This window comes from Scyliorhinus torazame, chromosome 17 (genome assembly GCF_047496885.1).
Source record: "Scyliorhinus torazame isolate Kashiwa2021f chromosome 17, sScyTor2.1, whole genome shotgun sequence".
In the NCBI taxonomy this organism is placed as follows: Eukaryota; Metazoa; Chordata; class Chondrichthyes; order Carcharhiniformes; family Scyliorhinidae; genus Scyliorhinus; species Scyliorhinus torazame.
Window position 1 is genome coordinate 112375591 of NC_092723.1, and position 26877 is coordinate 112402467.

At 49.7% G+C, this 26877-nt stretch overlaps 2 protein-coding genes across 4 annotated transcripts in view; one reads left to right on the forward strand and one right to left on the reverse strand.

Moving 5' to 3' along the window:
* The window catches only part of rpusd1 (RNA pseudouridine synthase domain containing 1), a 53195-nt gene extending 38672 nt beyond the window's left edge, over positions 1 to 14523 (reverse strand). For 2 of the 3 annotated variants that reach the window (XM_072480885.1, XM_072480883.1), the window contains exon 1: positions 14415 to 14523. The gene's annotated coding sequence lies outside the window, so the exon portion shown is untranslated. Of the gene's footprint in view, positions 1 to 14090; positions 14248 to 14414 lie in introns of those variants that run through there. The other variant, XM_072480884.1, reaches the window with a different exon arrangement.
* Positions 14524 to 14661: 138 nt separating this feature from the next.
* The window catches only part of chtf18 (CTF18, chromosome transmission fidelity factor 18 homolog (S. cerevisiae)), a 167280-nt gene continuing 155064 nt past the window's right edge, over positions 14662 to 26877 (forward strand). Inside the window, exon 1 of the mRNA XM_072480886.1 lies at positions 14662 to 14773. Coding sequence (XP_072336987.1) covers positions 14680 to 14773 — 94 coding nt within the window. The 5' untranslated portion in view covers positions 14662 to 14679. The remainder of the gene's footprint in view (positions 14774 to 26877) is intronic.

A 26877-nucleotide genomic window follows, 5' to 3' on the forward strand; every position in this document is an offset into this window, starting at 1 on the left:
GGGTGGAAGACCCCCTGATGCTGATGGTTGGGGTAAGAGCCCTTGATGCTTGTGGAGAGGACTCTCCCATATCCGTGGGGGGGGGGGGGCTTTATATTCTGTGGATGACCCCCAATCCCTGTGGAGCCCCGCCCCACCTCGGTGATGGCGTAAACCACGGCCACTGAATTTTATTTTTAGAGTGGCTGAAAATCTGGAGTAAAAACTCGGCTGTGCAGCTGGAGAGCTGCATGTCGGGTTTCAGTCCGAGCTTGACACTCTGGAAAAATATGGGAAAATTCCACCCAAGTTAACAAAATAAGCTCTGGCCTAGGTTAGGCCTATTTACAAGTCCTACTTCGAAAGGCACTTGGATGACCAGCAGGTAAGTAGGTAGGTAAACAACAAAAGAACAGAGCTAGCTAAACTGTATGTGATTTGTTATATGGTTTACTCCTATTCCAGCGCGTTCAAACATGTCTTACAAATGCCTTCAGAATCAGTTGTCTGCGTTCACTCTAGTCTGAAACACTCATGAATATAAATAGCTCTGCACTGTCCTGGTGAGATTTGAACTAATCTGTTCCCGATCTTTAGTCCAGGCCACTGGGTTAATAGTCCAGTAGCATAACTGCTATGGTACCAGACATGTAGCAACGTAATAAAAATCACCAATCAATAAGGCAGGTTAGGATATTCAGATGATGGAAGGGTTCTGAAGCAGACCATGTCCAAATGTTGCAAGACCTGGACAATATTCAGGCTTGGGCAGTTAAGTGGCGAGTAACATCCGCACCAGGAGGCATTGATCATCTCCAACAAGAGGGAATCTAACCATCTCCCTTTGACATTCAATGGCATTACCATCACTGAATCCTCCACTATCAATATCCTGAGGGTTACCATTGACCAGAAACTGAAGTAGAGTAGCCATATAAATACTGTGGCTACAAGAGCCAGTCAGGGAGTAGCTCACCTCCTTACTCCCCAAAGCCTGACCACCATCTCAAGGCACAGATCAGCGTGCAATGGAATACTCTCCACTTGAACTGGATGAGTGCAGCTCCAACCACCCAGAAGAAGCTCGACACTAACCAGGGCAAAGCAGCCCACTTGATTGGCACCCCTTCCACCACGTTAAACATTAACTCCCTCCACTACCAACGCACAGTTGGCAGCAAGATGCACTGCAGTGACTACACAATGCGCTGCAGTAACTCACCAAGGTTCCATTGACAGCACCATCCAAACCTGCGACCTCTACCAGCTAGAAGGACAGGAGCAGAAGATACATGGGAAAATCACCACCAGGAATTTCCCCTCCAAGCCACTCACCATCCTGACTTGGAACTATCTTGTCATTCCCTCAATGTCGCTGGGTCAAAATGCTGGAACTCCCTCCCTAACAGCACTGTGGATGTACTGACACCACATGGACTACAGCGATTCAAGAAGGCAGCTCACCACCACCTTCTCAAGGGCAATTAGGGGTTATAATAAATGATAACCTTGCCAGCAATATCCATTTCCTACGAATGAATAAAAAAAACTCACTTGTTTCCATTTATTAATGAATTAAAACAAGTTATCAAATTGGGGGAAATTGGCCAAAATCACAAAGTTGCAGTGCAGGAACCCTAAAATGACAGAAAATGCTGCAAAGAATCAGCAGATCAAGTGGAGAGAATGGAAAAGTCAGTGTTCCAAGTATGGACTTGCCAACAAAAGTAAAAAAAGGTAATTGCAGGTGTGTGGCAAGTCTGATGTACTATTTTGTTCTTGTGACTTAATAAGCATGCAGGAGATCTATGCCTTTGTTAGAATAGGCTTTCAGTTCACAGGGACCTTTCACTTGTAAGCCTTTTCATCAGCAAATATTTTCTGGAAAAACATATCTGATATTGAAGCATTTATCAGAAGAGTATAAGGACTGGAAAAATCTAGATTTGTGCTGCGGTTTCTCCTCTTTACCATAATTGCCACAATCAGTAAGAAATAATACCCCCCTTACTTGCCAAATTCTGTCTGTCTCTGAGAATGTGTGCAATCCCAAGCTACTAGGTGCAAGTCATACTTAGCAACAAGCTCAATAAATGTTAATATTAAAAATATCAGTTGTGGACAATCAGTACAATCCTGGATGTCAAAACACTTATTTGATTACTTAATTGAAGCCCAAGGTTATATTTAAGATGCTAAGGAAATGGCTGGAACAAGTCATTAAAGATGTTACCCTCAGTCAGCTTGCAGAGTGATTAAATACATGACTAATTCCGAGCCCTGCAGCGCCATTCTAAAATGGTCTAAGTGACTGTGGCAATCATACAAACATTAATTCAGCAAACTCTGCCGTCATTGATAATTAGCATTCAACATTTCTGGTGAGGGACTCTGTGGAGCAGTACAAAAGTGGAAACAAATTATGATAAGGTGGACATCACAGTTTAAGTTGCTCACTCCATAATCTTTGACAATTTCAGCACCATAACAATGGTGGCACAGTGGCTAGCACTACTGCATCACACAGGTTCAATTCTGGCCTTGGATGACTGTGGAGTCTGCACTTTCTCCCTGTGGGTTTCCTCCGGGTGCTCTGGTTTCCTCTCACAGTCCAAAGATGTGCAGGTTAGGTGGATTGGCCATGCTAAATTGCCCCTCATTGTCCAAATGTTAGGTGGGGTTATGGGGATAGGGAAGGGGAGTGGGCCAAGATAGGGTGCTCTTTCAGAGGGTCAGTGCACTTGATGGGGGGGGAATGGCCTCCTTCTGCACTGTAGGCATTCTATGGAAACAGATCCAGCACAACTAAGGCACAGGTTTCCTGCAAATATGGGCCCAACATATTATAATCGGAGAGCAGGAGGCAAAGAATGCATCTTTATATAATAAGAAATCTTACAACACCAGGTTAAAGTCCAACAGGTTTGTTTCAAACACTAGCTTTTGGAGCACTGCTCCTTCCTCCGGTGAATGAAGAGGTATGTTCCAGAAACATATATGTAGACAACGTCAAAGATGCAAGACAATGCTTAGAACAGATCCAGAGATAGGGGTAACCCCAGGTTAAAGAGGTGTAAATTGTCTCAAGCTAGGACAGTTGGTAGGATTTCACAAGCCCAGGCCAGATGGCGGGGGATGAATGTAATGCGACATGAATCCAGGTCCCGGTTGAGGCCGCACTCGTGTGCGGAACTTGGCTATAAGTTTCTGCTTGACAATTTTGCATTGCCGCGCGTCCTGAAGGCCGCCTTGGAGAACGTTTACCCGGAGATCAGAGGCTGAATGCCCTTGACTGCTGAAGTGTTCCCCGACTGGAAGGGAACATTCTTGCCTGGCGATTGTCGCGCGATGTCCGTCCATCCATTGTCGCAGCATCTGCATGGTCTCACCAATGTACCACGCTTCGGGGCATCCTTTCCTGCAGTGTATCAGGTAGACAACGTTGGCTGAGTCACACAAGTATGTACCGCGTACCTGGTGGGTGGTGTTCTCACGTGTAATAGTGGTACCCATGCCAATGATCTGGCACGTCTTGCAGAGATTGCCATGGCAGGGTTGTGTGGTGTCGTGGTCGCTGGGTAGTTTGCTGCAAACAATGGTTTGTTTGAGGTTGTGCGGTTGTTTGAAGGCAAGTAGTGGGGGTGTGGGGATGACCTTGGCAAGATGTTCATCTTCATCGATGACGTGTTGAAGGCTGCGAAGAAGATGTCGTAGTTTCTCCGCTCCGGGAAAGTATTGGACGACGAAGGGTACTCTGGACGGTTGTGTCCCGTGTTTGTCTTCTGAGGAGGTTGGTGCGTTTTTTTTGCTGTGGTGCGTTGGAACTGTCGATCGATGAGTCAAGCGCCATATCCCGCTCGTACAAGGGCATCTTTCAGCGTCTGTCGATGTCTGTTACACTCCTCCTCGTCTGAGCAGATCCTGTGTGTACGGAGGGCTTGTCCATAGGGGATGGCTTCTTTAATGTGTTTAGGGTGCAAGCTGGGGAAGTGGAGCATCGTGAGGTTATCCGTGGGCTTGCGGTAAAGGAAGGCCACTGCCCTAGACTCGACATGTATACTCAAGCCGTCAGGAGTCGCGTCAATACCAGATTCATCAGTCGCATTCACAAGACAGCCCCGAACGTTACCCAAGCACAACACAACACCATCCGCGCTCTCAAGACCAACCGCAACATCGTCATCAAACCAGCAGACAAAGGATGGGCCACCATTATACTGAACAGAACGGACCACTACAAAGAAGTTTACCGACAACTCAACAACCAGGAACACTACAGAGTTACCCGCAGATCCGACCAAGGAGCACATCTGCCAACTTAACAGACTGATCAAGACCTTGGATCCAGACCTTCAGAGCACCCTACGTGCTCTCATCCCACGTACTCCCCGCGTTGGAGATCTCTACTTCCTCCCAGAAATACACAAGGCCAACACACCAGGCCGTCCTATCGTATCAGGCAATGGGACCCTGTGTGAGAACCTCTCTGGCTACATCGAGGGCAACTTGAAACCCATCGATCAAGGAACGACCAGCTTCAGTCGCGACATGATGGACTTCCTACAGAAACTCAGCACCCATGGACCAGTTGAACCAGGAACATTACTTGTCACAATGGACGTCTCGGCACTCTACACCAGCATTCCCCATGACGGCACTGCTGCAACAGCCTCCGTACTCAACACCGACAACTGCCAATCTCCAGACGCAATTCTGCAACTCATCCGCTTCATTCTGGATCACAATGTCTTCATCTTCGACAACAAGTTCTTCATCCAGACACACGGAACAGCCATAGGGACCAAATTCGCACCTCAATATGCCAACATCTTCGTGCACAAGTTTGACCAAGACCTCCTCACCGCACAGGACGTTCAACCAACGTTATACACCAGATACATCAATTACATTTTTTTCCTTTGGATCCATGGCGAAGAATCACTGAAACAACTACACGGTGACATCAATAAGTTCCATCCAACCATCAGACTCACCATGGACTACTCTCCAAAATCAGTTGCATTCTTGGACACACTCATCTCCATCAAGGACGGTCACCTCAGCACTTCACTTTACCGCAAGCTCACGGATAACCTCACGATGCTCCACTTCTCCAGCTTACACCCTAAACACATTAAAGAAGCCATCCCCTATGGACAAGCCCTCCATATACACAGGATCTGCTCAGACAAGGAGGAGCTCTACAGACGTTGAAAGATGCCCTCGTACGAACGGATATGGCGCTCGACTCATCGATCGACAGTTCCAACGCGCCACAGCAAAAAACCGCACCGACCTCCTCAGAAGACAAACACGGGACACAACCGACAGAATACCCTTCGTCGTCCAGCACTTCCCCGGAGCGAAGGAACTACGACATCGTCTTTGCAGCCTTCAACACGTCATCGATGAAGATGAACATCTTGCCAAGGTCATCCCCACACCCCCACTACTTTCCTTCAAACAACCACGCAACCTCAAACAAACCATTTTTTGCAGCAAACTACCCAGCCTTCAGAACAGCGACCACGACATCACACAACTCTGCCATGGCAATCTCTGCAAGACGTGCCAGATCATTGACATGGGTACCACCATTACATGTGAGAACACCACCCACCAGGTACGTGGTACATACTCGTGCAACTCGGCCAATGTTCTCTACTCATACGTTGCAGGAAAGGATGGCCCGAAGCGTGGTACATTGGCGAGACCATGCAGAGGCTGCGACAATGGATGAATGGACATCGCGCGACAATCGCCAGGCAGGAATGTTCCCTTCCAGTCGGGGAACACTTCAGCATTCAAGGGCATTCGGCCTATGATCTCCGAGTAAGCGTTCTCCAAGGCGGCCTTCAGGACATGCGACAACGCAAAATCGGCGAGCAGAAACTTATAGCCAAGTTCTGCACACATGAGTACGTCCTCGACCGGGACCTTGGATTCATGTCGTATTACATTCACCCCCCCAACATCTGTCCTGGGCTTGCGAAATCCTACCAACTGTCCTGGCTTGAGACAATTCACACCTCTTTAACCCACATCATCTTTATATAATGGTCTTGATCAAATATATACATTGCTATTACAGCTTATCTAAAATGTAGTTTGTAAGGAACACTTGGTCATTAGAGATTTATTGAGCAGAAAGCCAAGCACCATTCTTCAACACAGACTCCAAGGTAAGTTTTCCGCTCCGTCCACCACAGGAATAACCACAGGCGGGATGGATAATTTGACGGACCATTGAAAGGTCCACTGACCTCGGGCTGGAATTTCATTTGGGGGGCAGCGGGACCGGAAAATCCCAAAATTTCTGATGCAAGTGACGTACAATATAATCAATTGAAGCAGATAGCGCACACATTTTGTAAAAATGGCACGGTTACAAAATATGATCAGTTCACTAAATAAATGGCAGACAGTAACTAAAGACACCCAACCTGGTACCTCAGTACTTCTACACAGCACACATTCTTTACCTGCAGTAAGGCCAACATCACGTCTTCCATCAAATTGAAACGGCTCTGATCAAAATCACAAATGTGTTGACTGCAACCATGATAAACTATCCTCATCCTTCTTGACCTCTCTGCAGTCTTTGATACAAGTGACTCCACCATTCTTCTGCATTGTACCTGCTACCCAGCTGAATTGGATGGACACTGTTTTATTTCAATCTTGCTTACCTAGTTCTAGTCAGAGAATCTTCTTCAATGGCTTCTCTTCCTGTTCCTACACTGTCACCCCTGCAGTCCCAGAAAAATCTATCCTTGTCCCCCTCCTATTTCTCATCTTAATTCAGTAGTTTAACGTCATTGCAAAGTTTCCCCTTTACGCTGGTAACACCCAGCTCTTCTTGGGTACCACCTCTTGAATGTTTAAATGTCTGATTTGTCTCATTGTTTGTCTGACGTCCAATATTCTAATTTCTGCTTGTGTGTGTTTAAAATTGACATTTAGCATGCATGCATGTTAAAGGGAGAGGTGCTTAATTGTGGTCTGTTTGTTAAACAGCATATTCCATATTGTTGTGCAGCTTTAGAGCTTTGAGAGGAATGCATCCCTGACATTCAGTCCTGGATGAGCTGAATTTTTCTCCAACTCAACACTGGACAGGCTGAACCTTTGTCTTTGTCCTTCATGAACTCCATTGTCTAGCCAACAGCTCAATCTCTGTCCCCAGCCACTGCTCAACACTGAACTGTATTGTTTTCAACCTGGACCATGAGCCGATTTACGGACCCCATGGCGGGATTCTGTGATCCTGAGGCTAAGTGTTGACACCGTTGGAAACGCCATCGCGTTTCACGACGGCATCAACATGGCCTCAGGATCAGCAATTCTTGCTCCTACAGGGGGCCAGCACGGCACTGGAGCGGTTCACGCCGCTCCAGCTGCTGATCCCGGTGTCAAGTGGGCGCCGCGGGATCCACGCATGCGCAGTGGCACCAGCGCCAAAGCGCACATGCACTGTGGCAGTGGCTTCCTTCAACACGCCGGCCCCGAACGCAACTTGGCGGAGGACTACAGGGGCCGACGCGGAGGATAGGAGGCCGCCAGCCAGAAGCCGGCCCGCCGATCAGTGGGCCCCGATCGCGGTCCAGGCTACATCGGAGGCCCCTCCCGGGGTCGGACGCCCCCTCCCTCCCCCCACAGGCCGCCCCCAGACCCTTCAACGGCACGCTGCCGCCGGCTGAGAGCAGGTGTGGACGACGCTGGTGGGACTTGGCATTTTGCGACAACTGCTCGGCCCATTCCGGGCCGAGAATCGGTTGCCAACCACGCCGGTGCCAATGGCGCCGATTCTCCGCTCTGTGGAGAACGCGTGCCAGCGTTGGGGCAGCGTGATTCGCGTCGGTAGCGGGTATTCTTCGGCCTGGCCCCGGGCTGAGGGAATCCAGCCCCATGTGTTTTCTGCCTTACCGAGAATAAATATTTCCATCTCTATAAAGTCACTCAACTCTGCCCCTGCCTCCGCTCATCTGCTGCTGATATCTTCATCAACGTCTTTGTTACTTCTGGATTTAACAATTCCAGCAGAAGGCAGTAGAGCGGAGCAGCTGATTGGCTGTTGCGGGGGAAATCTGCATCAGTCCATTGCGGTCACTGCATCCCGAAAGTCTACCTGAGCAAGACACGCTAAGTGTTCAAGTGAAAGCAAGCATCCAGCAGAGGGCAGTAGAGCGGAGCTGCTGATTGGCTGTTGCGGGGAAAATTTACATCCGTGCATTGCGGTCACCGTATCTTGAAGGTGGTTTGTGGAGGAGCTGTTGTCAAGTGACAGTTAAACCCGAAACACTTCTTCAGTGTTTCCCTCCCTACTTCCTCCTCTAACCAAAAAAAAAAGACAATCACTGTGAGGATCCCAGCTGAGTAAAGATCAAGAGGGAGACTCGAGGGCAGGTAGAAGTAGAAAGAAGTTGAACCGTGACGTCACAGGCTGCAGGTAAGTGATAGGCTGGTGACTGGTAAGTAGTTTTTCTTTTCCCTGAGGTGTTATCGTGCGGGGCGCAGTGGTTGCTGAGTGAGTGCTTACTGAGAAGGGGAGTAATTTTTTTTAAAAGCTTACTGTTGGGAGTTTCCAGCTGAATCCGGTCGGAGTGAGGACAGAGTGACTGCTAGGTAAGTAGTAAAGATTTAAATTGTTTGCGCAGGCCCATAACAGCTGATTGATGTTCTCGTGATGGGCGCAGTGGTTGCTGGTTAAGTGTTTTATTTTTACCTGTATTTAAGTTGGGCAGTTTCAAAACTTGTAGTGTCCCCCACCCTTCCACCTCCTTTAACCTAAGGGGTAGAATGAATAACAGGTAAGCTCTTTTTATCTTTTTTTATCTAGAGGGGATGGCTGGGAAGGCAGTGCAATGTTCCTCCTGCAGAATGTTTGAGGTGAGGGACGCCGTCAGTGTCCCTGCTGATTTAACCTGTGGGAAGTGCACCCATCTCCAGTTCCTCAGAAACCACGTTAGGGAACTGGAGCTGGATGAAATTTGGATCATTCGGGAGGCAGAGGTGGTCATAGATAATAGCTTCAGGGATGAAAAATGAAATGAAAATTGCTTATTGTCACAAGTAGGCTTCAAATGAAGTTACTGTGAAAAGCCCCTAGTCGCCACATTCCGGCGCCTGTTCGGAGAGGCTGTTACGGGAATGTAGTTACTCCGAAGAATCAAGGTAGATGGGTGACGGTGAGAGGGGCTGGGAAGAAGCAGTCAGTGCAGGGATCCTCTGTGGTCGTTCCCCTCAGTAACAAGTATACCATTTTGGATACTGTTGAGGGGGACGACCTACCAGGGGTAAGCCACGGTGAACGGATTTCCAGCATTGAGTCCATCCCTGTGGCTCAGAAGAGAAGGAGGGAGAGCAGAAGAGCAATAGTTATTGGGATAGTTAGAGGGACAGATAGACGGTTCTGTGGCAGCAAGAGACTCACGGATGGCATGTTGCCTCCCGGGTGCCAGGGTCCGTGACGTCTCAGACCGTGTTTTCAGAATCCTTAAAGGGGAGGGGGAGCAGTCACAAGTTGTGGTACACATCGGTACCAACGGCATAGGTAAGAGAAGGGATGGGGATTTAAACAGGAATTTAGGGAGCTAGGGTGGGAGCTGAGAGCCAGGACAAACCATGTTGTCATCTCTGGTTTGTTGCCGGTGCCACATGCTAGTGAGGTGAGGAACAGGGAGAGAGTGCAGATAAACATGTGGTTTCAGGGATGGTGTAGGAGGGAAGGTTTCAGGTACGTGGATAATTGGAGCACATTCTGGGGAAGTTGGGACCTGTACAGACAGGACGGTTTGCACCTGAACCAGAGGGGCACCAATATCCTGAGAGGGAAATTTGCTACGGCTCTTCAGGGGGGTTTAAACTAATTTGTCAGGGGGCTGGGAAAACGAGCTGTGATCCAGAAGCCAGTGTCGAGAGTATCAAGGTCTCAGGAGTGTACCGGCAGACAGAAAGGTGGGTTGAAGTGTGTCTACTTCAATGCAAGGAGCATCCGGAATAAGGTAGGTGAACTTGGAGCGTGGATTGGTACTTGGGACTACGATGTTGTGGCCATTACAGAGCCATGGTTAGAACAGGGACAGGAATGGTTGTTGGAAGTTCCGGGGTATAGATGTTTAAGTAAGAGTAGGGAAGGTGGTAAAAGAGGTGGAGGAGTAGCATTGTTTATTAAGGATAGCTTAACGGCTGCAGAAAGGCAGTTTGAAGGGGATCTGCCTACTGAGATAATATGGGACGAAGTTAGAAATAGGAAAGGAGCGGTCACATTGTTAGGAGTTTTCTATAGGCCCCCAAATAGTAATAGAGATGTGGAGGAAGGAATTGCAAAACAGATTATGGATAGGTGTGGAGGTCTCAGGGTAGTTGTCATGGGTGACATTAACTTTCCAAATATTTATTGTAATCTCTATAGGTCGAACAGTTCGGATGGGACAGTTTTTGTACAGTGTGTGCAGGAGGGTTTCCTGACACAATATGTGGTTAGGCCGACAAGAGGGGGGGGGGCCACATTGGATTTGGTACTGGGTAATGAACCGGGCCAAGTGTTAGATTTGTTTGTGGGAGAGCACTTTGGAGATAGTGACCACAATTTGGTGTCTTTCACCATTGCAATGGAGAGGGATAGGGCCATATGGCAGGGCAAGGTTTATAATTGGGGGAGGGGTAATTATGATGCGATTAGGCAAGAATTAGGGAGCATAAGATGGAAACAGAAACTGTCAGGGAAAGGCACAAATGAAAAGTGGAGCTTGTTCAAGGAACAAATACTGCGTATCCTTGATAGGTATGTCCCTGTCAGGCAGGGGGGAAATGGCCGTGTGAGGGAACCATGGTTCACAAGAGGTTGAATGTCTTGTCAAGAGGAAAAAGGAAGCGTCTGTAAGGATGAGAAAACAAGGTTCAGTAGGGTCGCTTGAGGGTTACAAGGTAGCAAGAAATGAGCTGAAAAAAGGGCTGAGGAGAGCTATGAGGGGGCATGAGAAGTCCTTGGCAGGTCGGATCAAGGAAAACCCCAAGGCTTTTTACTTTTATGTGAGAAATAAAAGAATGGCATGGGCGAGGGTAGAACCGGTCAGGAACAGTAGTGGGAACTTGTGCATGGAGTCAGAAGAAATAGGAGAGTCGTTGAATGAATACTTTTCTTCAGTGTTCACAAAGGAGAGGGGCCATGTTTTTGAGGATGAGAGTGTGATTCAGGTGGGTAGGCTGGAGGAAGTAGATGTTCTGAGGAAGGATGTATTAGCAATTTTGAAAAACCTGAAGGTCGACAAGTCCCCTGGGCCAGATGGGATATACCCAAGGATTCTTTGGGAGGCAAGGGATGAGATTGCAGAGCCTTTGGCTTTGATCTTTGGGTCCTCGCTGTCCACGGGGATAGTGCCAGAGGACTGGAGAGTGGCGAATGTTGTTCCTCTGTTCAAGAAAAGGAATAGGAATGACCCTCGTAATTATAGGCCAGTTAGTCTTACTTCGGTGGTCGGGAAGATAATGGAAAAGGTCCTGAAGGATAGGATTTATGACCATTTGGAAAGATGCAGCTTAATCTGGGATAGTCAACACGGATTCATGAAGGGTAGGTCTTGCCTCACAAATTTGATTGAATTCTTTGAGGAGGAAACTAAGTGTGTAGATGAAGGTAGAGCAGTTGATGTCGTATACATGGATTTTAGTAAGGCGTTTGATAAGGTTCCCCATGGTCGGCTCATGAAGAAAGTAAGGAGGTGTGGGATAGAGGGAAATTTGGTCAATTGGATAAGTAACTGGCTATCACATAGAAGACAGAGGGTGGTGATGGATGGAAAATTTTCAGACTGGAGACCAGTTACCAGCGGTGTACCACAGGGATCAGTGGCTCAGTCCTCTGCTATTTGTGATTTTTATCAATGACTTGGAGGAGGGGGCTGAAGGGTGGGTCAGTAAATTTGCTGATGACACCAAGATTGGTGGAGTAGTGGATGAGGTGGAGGGCTGTTGTAGGCTGCAAAGAGACATTGATAGGATGCAGAGCTGGGCCGAAAAATGGCAGATGGAGTTTAACCCCGATAAGTGCGAGGTGATTCATTTTGGTAGAAAAAATGTAAATGCGGATTACAGGGTCAACGGCAGGGTTCTGAGGAATGTGGAGGAACAGAGAGATCTTGGGGTTCATGGCCACAGATCTCTGAAGGTTGCCACTCAAGTGGATAGAGCCGTGAAGAAGGCTTATAGTGTGTTCGCATTTATTAACAGGGGGCTTGAGTTTAAGAGCCGCGGGGTTATGCTGCAACTATACATGACCCCGGTGAGACCACATTTGGAGTATTGTGTGCAGTTCTGGTCACCTCATTATAGGAAGGATGTGGAAGCATTGGAAAGGGTGCAAAGGAGATTTACCAGGATGCTGCCTGGTTTGCAGGATAGGTCTTATGAGGAAAGGTTGAGGGAGCTAGGGCTTTTCTCTTTGGAGCGGAGGAGGATGAGAAGCGACTTAATAGAGGTTCATAAGATAATGAGGGGGATAGATAGATTGGACGTTCAGAGACTATTTCCTCGGGTGGATGTAGCTGTTACAAGGGGGCATAACTATAAGATTCAGGGTGGGAGATATAGGAGGGATGTCCGAGGTAGGTTCTTTACTCAGAGAGTGGTTAGGGTGTGGAATGGACTGCCTGCTGTGATAGTGGAGTCGGACTTTAGGAACTTTCAAGCGGTTATTGGATAGGCACATGGAGCACACCAGAATGACAGGGAGTGGGATGGCTTGATCTTGGTTTCGGACAATGCTCGGCACAACATCGAGGGCCAAAGGGCCTGTTCTGTGCTGTACTATGTTTTATGTTAATGCTCTCCTCGTCAAAATCCCTTCAAAACTTGAACTCCAAAACTTGAGCTCATCCAAAACTCTGGCGTCCATATTGTAAGCCACGCCAAGTCCAATTCATTCATTACCCTACTGCTCGCTGTTCTACACTGATCGCCAGTCTGGAATCACAGAATTAAGGGTGGCATGGTGGCACAGTGGCTAGCATTGCTGCCTCACAGTGCCAGGGACCCTGATTTGATTCCAACGTTAGTTGACTGTGTAGGGTTTGCAATTCTCCCCATGTCTGCGTGGGTTTCATCCGGGTGGTCCGGTTTTCTCCCACAGTCCAAAGATGTGCGGGTCCGGTGGATTGACCATGACAAATTGCCCCTTATTGTCCAAATATTAGGTGAGGTGAGAGCAGCACGGTGGCGCAATGGGTAGCACTGCTGCCTCACGGCACCGAGGTCCCAGGTTTGATCCCGGCTCTGGGTCACTGTCTGTGTGGAGTTTGCACATTCTTCACGTGTTTGCGTGGGTTTCGCCCCCACAACCCAAAGATGTGCAGGGTAGGTGGATTGATCATGCTAAATTGCCCTTAATTGGAAAAAATTTATAAAAAAGAAAAAATATTAGGTGAGGTTACGGGGATAGTGCAGAGGAATGGGCCTAGGTGGGGTGGTCTATCGGAGGGTCGGTGCATCTCCATGGGCCAAATGAATCATAGAATTTACAATGCAGAAGATTCGGCCCATCGAGTCTGCACCAGCCCTTGGAAACAGCACCCTACCCAAGCCCACATCTCCACCCTATCCCTGTAATCCCATCTAGCCTTTTGGGGCACTAAGGGCAATTTATCATGGTCAATCCACCTAACTTGCACAACTTTGGACTGTGGGAGGAAACCAGAGCACCCGGAGGAAACCCACGCAGACACTGGGAGAACGTGCAGACTCCGCACAGACAGTGACCCAAGCCGGGAATCGAACCTGGGACCCTGGAGCTGTGAAGCAACAGCGCTAATTACTGTGCTACCGTGCTGCCCTAGAATGGCCTCCTTCTGTGCTGTAGAGATTCCATGAATTGTTGTGATGCAGAAGGGGCCATTTGGCCCATCCTGTCTGCCCTGGCTCTCCAAATGAACATCATGACTTGGTGCCATTCCCGTGCCCTTTCCCCGGCACATGGTTTCTATTCAAGTAAGCCTCTTGAATGCCTCAAATGAACCTACCCACCCCACACTTCCAGGCAGCGCATGCCAGACCCCAACCATTCATTGAATGAAAAAGTTTTTTCTCACAGCGCGTTTGTTTAGTTTGCAAATCACCTTAAATCTGTGCCTCTCGTTCTCGATCCTTTTACGAGAGGGGAGCAGTTTCTCCCTATCTACTCATCCAATCCCCTCATGATTTTCAACACCTTCCTCAAATCTCCTGTATGTCACTCCAAGGAGAACATTCCTCTCGAGAAATTCCACGCTTTTAACATTCTGATCTAATTTTCAAACCCCTCCCCGGCATCAGCCTTCCCCCAGGATCACTGTGTTCCCACCACCGCCCGGGCTCGTGTACCCGCTGTATCCCCTCGCTGCCCCGCCATTGGGGGGCATGCCTTCAGCTGCTTGGGTCTCGAGCTCTGTGACACCTCTCACCTCCTGGTGCCAGTTTATATCTGACAATCTCTCTTGTCAGACTCCAATCCACCAGCTGCCGACGCTACGCAAATGCACCTCATTCAGTCCCAGTGCCAAACCGAGTGAGACAGCCAATGGAAGGGGATTTCCGCCTCGTCCCTTGTGATTGGCGTCCGCGTAGACCAATAGGAGCGCGGGGCGGGACTTCCGCCCGGCGCCGACGTCACGGATGACCTAACCCCGGGCTGTTTCCGGGTCAGGAGATTTGGCGGGAAGTTTGCAGATGGAGGGAGAGGAGGAATGGGAAGAGGATCATTTTCAGGATCAGTTCGCGGATGAACTGGACGCTTTGGACCAAATACATGAACCGACTCACGGTAAAGTAACCCGCAGCGGCCGGTCCGGATTCCGCACCCCCCTTGTAATTTCATATTGGGGGGGAGGGTCACTGGCTGAATCACCATTTGTTGCCCATCCATAATTGCCCCTTGAGAAGTTGGCAGTGAGCTGCCTTCTTTAACCCCTGCAGTTCATGTGGCGAAACTGCACTCACCGTGCTGTGAGGGAGGGAGCTCCAGGAGGTTTGACTAGGTGGCACGGTGGTGCAGTCGTTAGCATTGCTGCCTCACAGCGCCGGGGACCCAGGTTCAATTCCAACCTTGGGTGACTGTGGAGTTGTGTCTGCATGGGTTTCCTTCAGGTTCTCTGGTTTCCTCCCATTGTCCAAAGATGTGAAGTTTAGGTGGATTGGCTATGCTCAAATTTCCCCTAAGTGTCCAGAGTTACGGGGATAGTGTGGGGGATTAAGTTTAGTTATGGTGCTCATTCAGAGGGGTCGGTGCAGACTTTGACCCAGTGACAGTGAAGCAACAATATATTTCCAAATTAGCATGGTGAGTGACTTGGAGGGGAATCTCCAGGTGGTCGTGTTCCCAGGTATCTGCTGCCCTTGTGCTTTAGATGTCGGTTTGGAAGGTGCTGTCTGAGGAGCATTGGTGAGTTCCTGCAATGCATCTTGTAGATGGTACACACTGCTGCTACTGTGCGTCGGTGGTGGAGGGAGTGAACGTTTAAGGTGGTGTTCGGAGTGCCAGTGAAGTGGAGGCTGCTTTGTCCTTGATTTTGCCAAGATGAGTGTTATTGGAGTTGCACTCATACAGTCATGTTAGGAGTATTCCATCAATTAGCTGAATTGTGGGTGGCATGTGGCGCAGTGGATAGCACTGGGACTGCGGCGCTGAGGACCCGGGTTCAAATTCCGGCCCTGGGTCACTGTCCGTGTGGAGTTTGCACATTCTCCCCGTATCTGCGTGGGTTTCACCCCCGCAATCCAAAGATGTGCAGGTTAGGTGGATTGCCCACGCTAAATTGCCTCTTAATTGGGAAAAAATATATAATTGGGTACTCTAGTTTATTTTTGAAAAATTACCTGAATTGTTCCATGTAGATGTTGGGCGGGAGTCGGGAGCCCACTGTTCTTGTAACCATATCAGGCTTTTTAGAAAGTGTGGATTGTGACCCAAGGTGGGTGTCAGGAGGATCGTGGAGTGATAGGTTGTGCAGTTCCCCCTGTGGTCCCGATCGCAGGAGAAGTGCCCAATGGCTGCTACCGACTTTTACATCGAGAATGCCAGCCTTTTTCGCCTTTTAAATGGAAATAAATGAGGCTTGTGTGGAATCTTCCTGCCAGCAGAGAGAAGATCACGCTCCCTGCATGCACATTTGACATCAAGTGCAAGTATGTGCTCCCATGTATGTGCTTTTTCGCCAAATCATTTTCCAGCTGCTGGCAAGCAAGGCGAGTGAACAGAAGTTGAATGGATCGCTGAAAATAGCACAGTGGGCTAAACAGCTGGATTGTAATGCAGAACAAGGCTGCAGCGCAGGTTCAATTCCCGTACCGGCCTCCCCGAACAGGCGCCGGAATGTGGCGACTAGGGGCTTTTCACAGTACCTCATTGAAGCCTACTTGTAACGACAAAAGTAAGAGACGGCCAGAGACTCAAATCAGCAGTTTACCAATTGGACAGAATCTCACAACAGAGTCTACTGGAGAGAGCTGCTCAAGAGAGTACAGAGCAGTGCTGGAGTTAGCCCTGTACAGAGCTCCAGAACCTTAGACTTAACTCTGGAACAAAGCAGTATAAAGATGATTTCTCGGGGTGTGATTTTGTCAATTATGCCAATGCAAAGTCCATGTATGTTATATGCAGGGAAGTACTGGCAAATGAGAGAAGTTTCACATTGTCGGTGATGGGTGAAAAATTTGCTTTGAGGTTGAGACCCCAGAGTCTGTTGTTAACTTACAGCTGACTCAACTTCCGATGGCAGCTATGAAGGAGTAGGTTGCACATTTGGTGGCTCCCGCTCGGGTTGGAACTTTGGACCTTTTTCCCCGATTTTCTGTCGGATCTGAAGTGAAAAATTGATGTTGGATACAACTGTAATGAGGAATCCAAATCAGTGCATGGCGAAGCAGACCAGGAGTGCTCGCATAGGAAGAAATAGGCGAATGGAGAAGGCTTGGGCTGAGACTGCAACGAGAGAAAGCATGGCGGAGGACCGGAGTTCTGGCTTGACGACCCAGCCTTTGACGGATCAGTTGATGCACTTTATACAGGAGGGCTTCGCCAAGCAGAAACAGGACTGCGTGGACCCGATTAAGGAGTCGATTGCGCGACTGGAACTCAGACTGGATGCTCCAGATCAGGCAATCTAGAAAGTGGAGAAGGCACTGATTGAGCAGGAGGAGCACCAAGCTGCAGTGGAGTTGGAGGTGAGGATGTTGAGAGACCAACCAAAAAGGCTCCAGGAGAAGGTGGAGGATCCAGAGAACAGGTCCCGCCGGCAGAACCTGAGAATCGTGGGTCTCCCGGAGGGGGGGGGGGGGCGGAGGGGGACGCGGAGGGCGGGGGGGGGCGGAGGAGGGGGGGTGGCGGAGGAGGGGGGGGTGGCGGAGGAGGGGGGGGGGCGGAGGAGGGGGGGGGGGCGGAGGAGGGGGGGGGCGGAGGAGGGGGGGGGCGGAGGGGGAGGAGGGGGGGGGCGGAGGGGGACGCGGAGGGCGGGGGGGGCGCACGCGCGGGGGGTGGGGGGCGGAGGAGGGGGTGGGGGGCGGGGGGGGGCGGCGGAGGAGGGGGGGGGCGGCGGAGGGGGTGGGGGGCGGAGGAGGGGGGGGCGGCGGAGGGGGGGGGGCGGCGGAGGAGGGGGGGGGCGGAGGGGGAGGGGAGGGGGGCCGGAGGGGGGGGGGCGGAGGGGTGAGAAGCCCCCAACCAGGAATGTACATAGAATGTAAGGGGGCTAAATGGGCCGGTTAAGAGGGCACGTGTGTTCGAGCATTTGAGGGGACTGAAGGCGGACGTGGGTTGGTACATCATGGTTAGTAGGAAGCTGGAGGGGCTGCCGGTGGTACTCACGAATGTGTACGCGCCAAATTGAGATGACATGGAGTTCATAAGGAGGATCTTGGGGAAGATCCCGGACTTGGATTCGCATAAGCTGATTCAGGGAGGGGACTTCAACACAGTCATTAACCCAGGGCTAGACCGGACTAGCTCAAGGACAGGCAGGGTGCCAGCAATGGCAAAGGAGCTAAAGGGGTTTATGGGGCAAGTGGACCCATGGAGATTTGGGCAGCTGAGACTGAAGGAGTTCTCCTTCTACTCGCACGTGCATCAAGTGTACTCCCGAATTGACTTTTTTATTCTGAACAGGGCTTTACTGATCGGGGTAGTGGACACTGAGTATTCAGCGATCACCATCTCGGATCATGCCCCGCACTGGGTTGGCCTACAGGTGAGCAAGGAGAGTCGCCAGCGCCCGCACTGGAGGCTGGACATGGGACTTTTAGCTGATGACGTGTGTGGGCGGTTGGCGAAACTATCTGGAAGTCAACGACACGGGGGAAGTTTCGGCTGCGGTGGTCTGGGAGGCGCTGAAGGCGGTGGTTAGAGGGGAGCTGATCTCGATATGGGCCCACAGCGGACCGACTGATAAAGGAAATGCTACAGGTCGACAGGAGGTATGCGGAGACCCCAGATTCAGGGCTTCGAAGGGAACGACGGAGGCTACAGGCAGAGTTTGGCTTGTTAACTACAGGGAAGGCGAGGGGGGCGATCTATGAATATGGGGAGAAGGCCAGTAGAATGCTCGTGCAGCAGCATCGAAAGCGGGAGGCGGCCAGGGAGATTGGGAAAGTAAGGGACAGAGGTAGGGACCTGGTTGGAGATTCAGCTGGGGTCAATAAAGCGTTCAAGGAATTCTACAGCAGGCTGTATAAGTCGGAACCCCCAGCTGGGCCGGAGGGGATGAGGCAATTCTTAGGAGGGCTGAAGTTCCCGAAGGTTGATGAAGATTTGGTAGAAGGGCTGGGGCCCCGATCGGGTTGGAAGAGATAGCAGATGGGCTGAAGGCCATGCAGTCGGGTAAAGACACTGGACCGGATGGGTACCCCGTGGAGTTTTACAAAAGGTTCTCTGGGATGCTGGGGCCACTGCTGATGAGGACATTTAATGAGGCAAGAGAGAGAGGGGGGCTTCCCCCGACAATGTCACAGGCCACGATTTCATTGATCCTGAAGCGGGATAAGGACCTGGAGTTATGTGGGTCCTACAGACCGATCTCCCTACTAAATGTAGACGCCAAATTGTTGGCTAAGATCTTGTCCTCAGTGGGGGAGGCTTCGCAGGTACAACATCACTAGTTTGGTGGGAAGAGTGAAAGCCGATCTGGCAAGGTGGGACGGCCTTCCTCTGTCACTGGCAGGTCGGGTACAGGCGGTTAAAATGAATGTGTTGCTGCGATTTCTGTTTATTTTTGAATGCCTGCCGATTTCCCTGCCAAAGGCATTTTCAGGGAGATTGAGGGAAGGATTACCTCGTTCATATGGGGAGAGAAGGTGGCCAAAGTGAGAAAGGTGCTGCTACAGAGGGGAAGGCAGGCAGGGGGTTTGGGTCTTTCGAACCTGATGTACTACTACTGGGCGGCGAATGTGGAGAAGGTGCGGAGCTGGGTCAGAGGGGTTGATTCCCAGTGGGTCAGAATGGAGGAGAGTTTGTGCAGGGGGTCGGGGCTGAAGGCACTTGCAACAGCGCCGCTCCCGATAGCTCCGGGGAAATATTCAGGGAGTCCGGTAATAATAGCTTCATTGAAATACTGGAGGCAATTTCGCCAACACTTGGGGTTGGGGGCAGGGTCAAGGGAAATGCCGATTTGGGGGAACCACAGATTTGAGCCAGGGAGGTGGGATGGAAATTTCCGGAAATGGGAAGAGAAGGGGATTAAGACGCTAAAAGATTTGTTTATTAGGGGTGGGTTTGCAGGATTGAAGGAGCTGGAAGCGAAGTATGGGCTGGAGCAGGGAGAAATGTTTAGATACATGCAGGTTCAAGATTTTGCCAGAAAGGAGATACAGAGCTTCCCGGAGGAACCGGCCTCCACAATGCTGGAGGAGGTGCTGACGACGAGGGGGTAGTGTCAGCGGTGTACGGAGCTATTTTGGAAGAGGATAAGGCACCACTGGAAGGGATCAAAGCAAAGTGGGAGGAAGAGTTGGGAGAGGTTATAGAGGAGGGGGTCTGGTGTGAGGTGCTCCGGAGAGTGAATGCCTCCACCTCGTATGCGAGGTGGTATACAGAGCACACCTCGCAAGGGTGAGCTGATTCTTTGAAGGAGTAGATTTTGTGTGAACGTTGCGGGGGGGGCCCCGCTAATCACGTTCATATGTTGTGGTCCTGTCCAAAGCTAGAGGATTACTGGAAGGAGGTTTTTAGGGTAACTTCCAAGGTGGTGCACGTGAAACTGGACCCAGGCTCCTGGGAGGCCATATTTGGGGTGTCGGACCAGCCAGGGTTGGAAACGGGTGCGGAGGCAGATATTGTAGCCTTCGCCTCGTTGATCGCCCGAAGGCGGATCCTGTTGGGATGGAGAGCAGCCTCTCCACCCAGTGCCCTGGCGTGGCGGGGGGACCTGTTGGAATTCTTGACTCTTGAGAAGGTTAAGTTTGAACTGAGGGGAAGGACGGAGGGGGTTCTACAAGTCATGGGCATTATTGATTATGCACTTTCAAGAACTGGATAACATCGAACATTAGTTGAGGGGGTGGGTGGGAGGGGAGGGGGGGGCGATGTGTGTTGATGGTGACTATGGGCAATCCCTGATTCCTTTTTGTCATTTGTTTATGTAAACATGCGGGCTAATGTTTGGGGGTTGGTGGGAGGAAGGGATCATTGTTATTGTTGTGGGGATTGACATATTTGTTGCTGATTATTTATTGTTGGTGAGTGCAAATTTGGGAGAAAATGTGAAAAAGGAGGAGAATAAAAATATTTTTTTAAAAAGCTCTTGTCCTCCAGGATTGAGGACTACGTCCCGGACGTAATTGGGGGGGACCAGACGGGATTTGTTAAGGGGAGGCAGTTGGCGGCCAACGTAAGAAGTCTGTTGAATGTTATCATGATGCCCCCAGAGGGTAGAGACGTAGAGGTAGTGGTCACATTGGACGCAGAGAAGGCATTTGACTGAATGGAATGGGATTATCGGTGGGAGGTATTTGGGCGGGGCTTCATTGACTGGGTCAGGCTGCTGTATCAGGCGCCTGTGGCAAGTGTACGGACGAACAGGCTGACATCGGGCTATTTTAGGCTGCACACGGGGGACAAGGTGGTGATGCCCCTTCTCCTTGCTGTTGGTCGCATCGGCCATAGAGCCACTGGCAATTGCGTTGAGAGCCTCAAAGGGCTAGAAGGGACTGGCTGGGGAGGGATGGAACACATCGCTATACGCGGACGATCTGCTCTTGTATGTGTCGGACCCATTGGAAGGGATGGAAGAAATTATGGGGATTTTGGCCGGTTTTCGGGTTATAAATTGAACATGGGGGAAAGCGAGATGTTCGCGGTTCAGGCAAGGGGGCAGGAGAGGCGATTGGGGGGGCTGCCATTTAGAGTAATAGGGGGAAACCTTCGGTACCTAGGCGTCCAGGTGGCGTGGGAATGGGAACAGCTGCAAAGCTTAATCTGGCCCGAGCCCTAGTCGACCAAATGAAGGAGGATTTTCGGAGGTGGGACGTGCTCCCGTTGTCACTGGCTGGGAGGGTACAGACAGTGACAATGACGGTTCTCCCAAGATTTCTGTTTGTGTTTCGATGTCTCCCCATCTTTATTCCTCGGTCCTTTTTTAAACTGGTCAACAAGGTGATCTCGGGCTTTGTATGGGCGGGTAAGACCCCGCAAGTTAAAAAGGGGATGTTAAAGTGCAGCCGGGGAGGGCTGGCACTCCCGAACTTTAGTAATTATTACTGGGCGCTGAATGTAGCCATGATTAGGAAGTAGATGGTGGGGGAGGGGGGAGGGTCGGTGTGGGAGTGAGTAGAGGTGGCATCTTGTAAGGGCACCAGTCTGGTAGTGCTGGTAACTGCGCCTCTGCCGTTCCCACCGGCACGCTACTCCATCAGCCCCGTGGTGGTGGCGACTCAGAGTCTGGGGGCAATGGAGGAGACATGTGGGAGCAGAGTGAGCATCGGTCTAGTCCCCAATTTGCAATAATCACCGGTTTGCCCGGGTAGGTTAGATGGAGGGTTCCGGAAGTGGCAGAGAGCAGGGATCGAGAGCATGAGGGCCCACTTTACAGGTGTGATGCAAGAGATCTAAAGTATTTTTAAAACAAAACAATGTTTATTCTATGAATTCAGTTAACACTTTATAAACACACAGTAAACATCTTATCAACTACAAACACTGATACTTTCCCAAATACAATATTCTATAGGTAATCCTTAGTAACTTTCCGAACAACATCCATAAGCCCAAAACACTTTTTAACAAAGAGAGCAGGTTTAAATTCTCCACAGAAACAGTTATTACTTTGAAATCATCAATGAGCTGAAGACATTCTTTAGCTTGTAGAGAGAAAGATCGATACACACATCTGCTTGGTTCACATGCAGCTCTCCAACTGAAAACTAAACTAAACACAGAGCCAAAACATCTTTCAGCACAAAACGAAAGTAAGAAGCAGAGCAGAGCCCAGCTCCACCCACACACTGACATCACTGCAGATATTTGATAAACACCCATTTCTTAAAGGTACATCCACCTGACAGTAAGATTGCAGAATGTGTTAATAGCAGAACAAAGTTCAGTGCTCAGTGAAAGCAAAACTAAAGAACAAGTGACAGACGACCCTGTGGGGAAGGGGTGGTTTCCATTGGGACAAACAAAAATGGGGTAAACCAGGAGGAGAAAGTTTACGGTCTAAAATTATCGAACTCCATGTTGAGTTCGGAAGATGAGATGCTATTCCTCCAGTTTGCTTGGGACTTCACTGGAGCATTGCAGCAGGCCAAGGACGGACATATGGGCACGAGAGCAAGAGGCTGAGTTGAAATGGCAAACGACTGGAAGGTTGGGGTCACGTTTGCAGATGGAGCGAAGGTGTTCCACAAATCAGTCGTCCAGCCTGTGTTTAGTCTCCCCAATCTAGAGGAGACCGCATTGGGAGCAATGAATATAGTAGCCATCTTTACTGATGTTGTTACTGCTACGTATTTCCAACATTACTCTTCCGTTTTTCACATTCGCCGATTTCTCTTGGTTCTGAAATTGTCCTACGTTTTATTTTTCCTCTGCCCGCTTCCTTTTTTTTTTGCCAAGTCCCAGATCCTGCTGCAGATTAAGCTTATTATCTGTGTACAGCATGCAGGCACACCAATGCTGAGGCTGGAGTGGATAGTCTAGGATTGGATTGGATTTGTTTCGTTGTCATGTGTACAGTGGAAAGTATTGTCCTGCAAACAGTTCAGACAGATCGTTCCATACATGAAAGCAAAACGTAGGACATGCATAAATACACAATGTAAATACATAGACACAGGCATCAGGTGAAGCATATGGAGCGCAGTACTACGCAGTGGAGAACATGTGTGAAGAGATCAGATCAGTCTATAAGAGTCATTCAAAAGTCTGGTAACAGGCCGGCGTGGCACTCCACCAGCCCCGTGGTGGTGGTGGCCCTGGGAGTTTGGGGCCAGTGGAGGCGGCATGTGGGAGCATCGGTCTGGGCCCCAATTTGTGATCACTGGTTTGCCCCGGGGAGGATGGATGGGGGGTTCCAGTTATGGCGGAGAGCGGGGATTGAGAGGATGGGGCATGTGTTCATAGAGGGGAGCTTTCCGAGTGTGAGGGCGTTGGAGGAAAAGTTTGGGCTGGCGAGGGGAAACAAATTCAGGTATCTGCAGGTGTGGGACTTGCTTCGTAAACCTTCCCGCTCCTACCGCTAAAGGGGATTCAGGTAATTTCCAGAGGGTGGGTGGGGGAGGGGAGCATCTTGGACATCTATAAGGAGCTGATGCGCAAGTGTGAGGAGGAGCTGGGAGGTGAGATAGAGGATGGTCTACGGGCAGACGAGTTGAGTAGAGTCAACGCGTCCGCAACATGTGCCAGGCTCAGCCTAATACAATTTAAGGTTGTTCACCGGGCTCACATGACAGTGGCCCGGATGAGCAGGTTCTTTGGGGTGGAGGGCAGGTGCACAAAATGTGCGGGAGGACCAGCGAACCATGTCCACATGTTTTGGACATGTCCAAAGCTTAGGGGATTTTGGCAGGGGTTTGCTGTGGTCATGCCCAAGGTTTTAAAAACAAGGGTGTTGCTTAGTCCAGAGGTGGTGATTTTCAGGGTGTCAGAAGACCCGGGAATCCTGGAGGAGAAGGAGGCAGACATTCTGGCCTTTGCTTTCCTGGTGGCCCGGACACGGACACTATTAGCTTGGAGGGACTCAAAGCCCCCAAAGTCGGAGACCTGGCTATCGGACATGGCTAGCTTTCTCTGTTTGGAGAAAATCAAGTTCGCCTTGAGAGGTTCACTGTTCGGGTTCACCCGGAGGTGGCAACCGTTCGTCGACTTCTTCGCGGAAAATTAATCGTCAGCATGGAGGGGGGGTGAGTAGTTTAGGCTACAGTAGGGCGGGTAATAAGGAAAGGTAAACAGATTTTGCACTATGTTTATGGTTTCATGTATATTGTTTATTTTGTTGTTACTATACCAAAAATAACCTCAATGATTATTTTTTTTAAAAAGCCTATAATAGCAGGGAAGAAGCTGTTTTGAATCTGATAGTGCGTGTTCTCAGACCTCTGCATCTCCTGCCCAATGGAAGAAGTTGGAAGAGTGAATAACCCGGGTGGGAGGGGCCTTTCATTATGCTGCCCGCTTTCCCAAGGCAGCGGGACGTGTAGACAGAGTCTATGGATGGGATGTGGGTTTGCTTGATGGACAGGGCTGTGTTCACGACTCTCTGTAGTTTCTTACGGTCTTGGGCCGAACAGATGCCAAACCAGGCTGTGATGCTGCCAGATAGAATGCTTTCTTTGGTGCATCTGCAAAAGTTGGTGAGAGTCAATGTGGACATGCCAAATTTCCTTTGTTTCCCGAGGAAGTATAGGCACTGCAGCCCACGGTGCTGAGGACCCGGGTTTGAATTCCAACCCTGGGTCACTGTCCGTGTGGAGTTTGCACGTTCTCCCCGTGTATGTACATCCAAAAGATGTGCAGGTTAGGTGGATTGGCCACGCTAAATTGTCCCTTAATTGGAAAAAAAAAATCATAGAATTTACAATGCAGAAGGAGGCCATTCGGCCCATCGGGTCAGCACCGGCTCAAGGAAAGAGCACGCTACCCAAGGTCAACACCTCCACCCAATCCCCATAACCCAGTAACCCCACCCAACACTAAGGGCAATTTTGGACACTAGTGGCAATTTAGCATGGCCAATCCACCTAACCTGCACATCTTTGGACTGTGGGAGGAAACCGGAGCACCCGGAGGAAACCCACGCACACATGGGGAGGATGTGCAGACTCTGCACAGACAGTGACCCAAGCCGGAATCAAACCTGGGACCCTGGAGCTGTGAAGCAATTGTGCTATCCACAATGCTACCGTGCTGCCCATCCCACCCGGGTTATTCACTCTTCCAACTTCTTCCATTGGGCAGGAGATGCAGGAATTGGGTACTCTAAATTTATAGAAGGAAAATTGTGCATCGCAGTTGTGTGTGTGTATGTAGGGAGTATAGTAGGGGTCTAAGTACACAGCCTTGTTGGGCCCAGGTATTGAGAACTGTCGTGGACGGGGTGGTGTTTTATCAGGCAGGCGGGTGTCCCTCCAGCCTGGTCGGCTGCCGCCTGCCCCTCTGCGGCAGCCTGCGCCGTCTCTCTGGCACGCTCCTCCCATCAGGGCCAGGAGACTTGTCTACCTTTAGCCCCATTAGCTTGCCCAATACTGCCTCCTTAGTGATTACAATCATCTCAAGGTCCTCACCTATCATATCTTTTTTTCCATCAGTCACTGGCATGTTATTTGTGTCCTCCACTGTGAAGACTGACCCAAAAAACCTGTTCAGCTCCTCAGCCATTTCCCCGTCTCCTATTATTAAATCTCCCTCCTCATCTTCCAAAGGACCAATATTTACCTGAGCTACTCTTTTTTGTCTTATATATTTGTAGAAGCTTTTACTATCTGCTTTTATGTTCTGAGCCAGTTTACTTTCATAGTCTACCTTACTCTTTATGGCTTTTTTAGTAGCTTTCTGTTGTCCCCTAAAGACTTCCCAGTCCTCTAGTCTCCCACTAATTTTTGCCACTTTGTATGTTTTTTCCTTCAATTTGATACTCTCCCTCACCTCCTTAGATTTCCACGGTCGATTTTTCCCCTTTCTACCGTCTTTCTTTTTTGTCGGTATGAACCTTTCCTGAACACTGTGAAAGATCGCTCGGAAGGTTCTCCACTGTTCCTCAACTGCTTCACCATGAAGTCTTTGCTCCCAGTCTACCTTAGCTATCTTCTCTCATCCCATTGTAATCGCCTTTGTTTAAGCACAAAACACTAGTGTTTGATTTTACCTTGTCATCCTCCAACTGTGTTTTAAATTCCACCATATTGTGGTCGCTCCTTGCAAGAGGATCCCGAACTATGAGATCATTAATCAATCCTGCCTCATTACACAGGACCAGATCTAGGACCGCTTGTTCCCTTGTAGGTTCCATTACATACTGTTCCAGGAAATTATCCCGGGCACATTCTATAAACTCCTCCTCAAGGCTGCCTTTACCAACCTGGTTAAACCAATCGATATGCAGATTAAAATCTCCCATGATAACCGCTGTTGCCCTACCATCCTGTTACTATTTGGTGGCCTATAGACTACTCCGATCAGTGACCTTTTCGCCTTACTATTCCTGATTTCCACCCAAATTGATTCTACCTTGTCCTCCATAGCACCAATATCATCCCTTACTATTGCCCGGATGCCATCCTTAAACAACAAAGCTACACCACCGCCGTTACCGTCCATTCTATCCTTTCGTATAGTCTGATACCCTTGGATATTTAACTCCCAGTCGTGACCATCTTTTAACCATGTTTCAGGAATGGCCACTAAATCATAGTCATTCACGATGATTTGCGCCATCAACTCATTTACCTTAT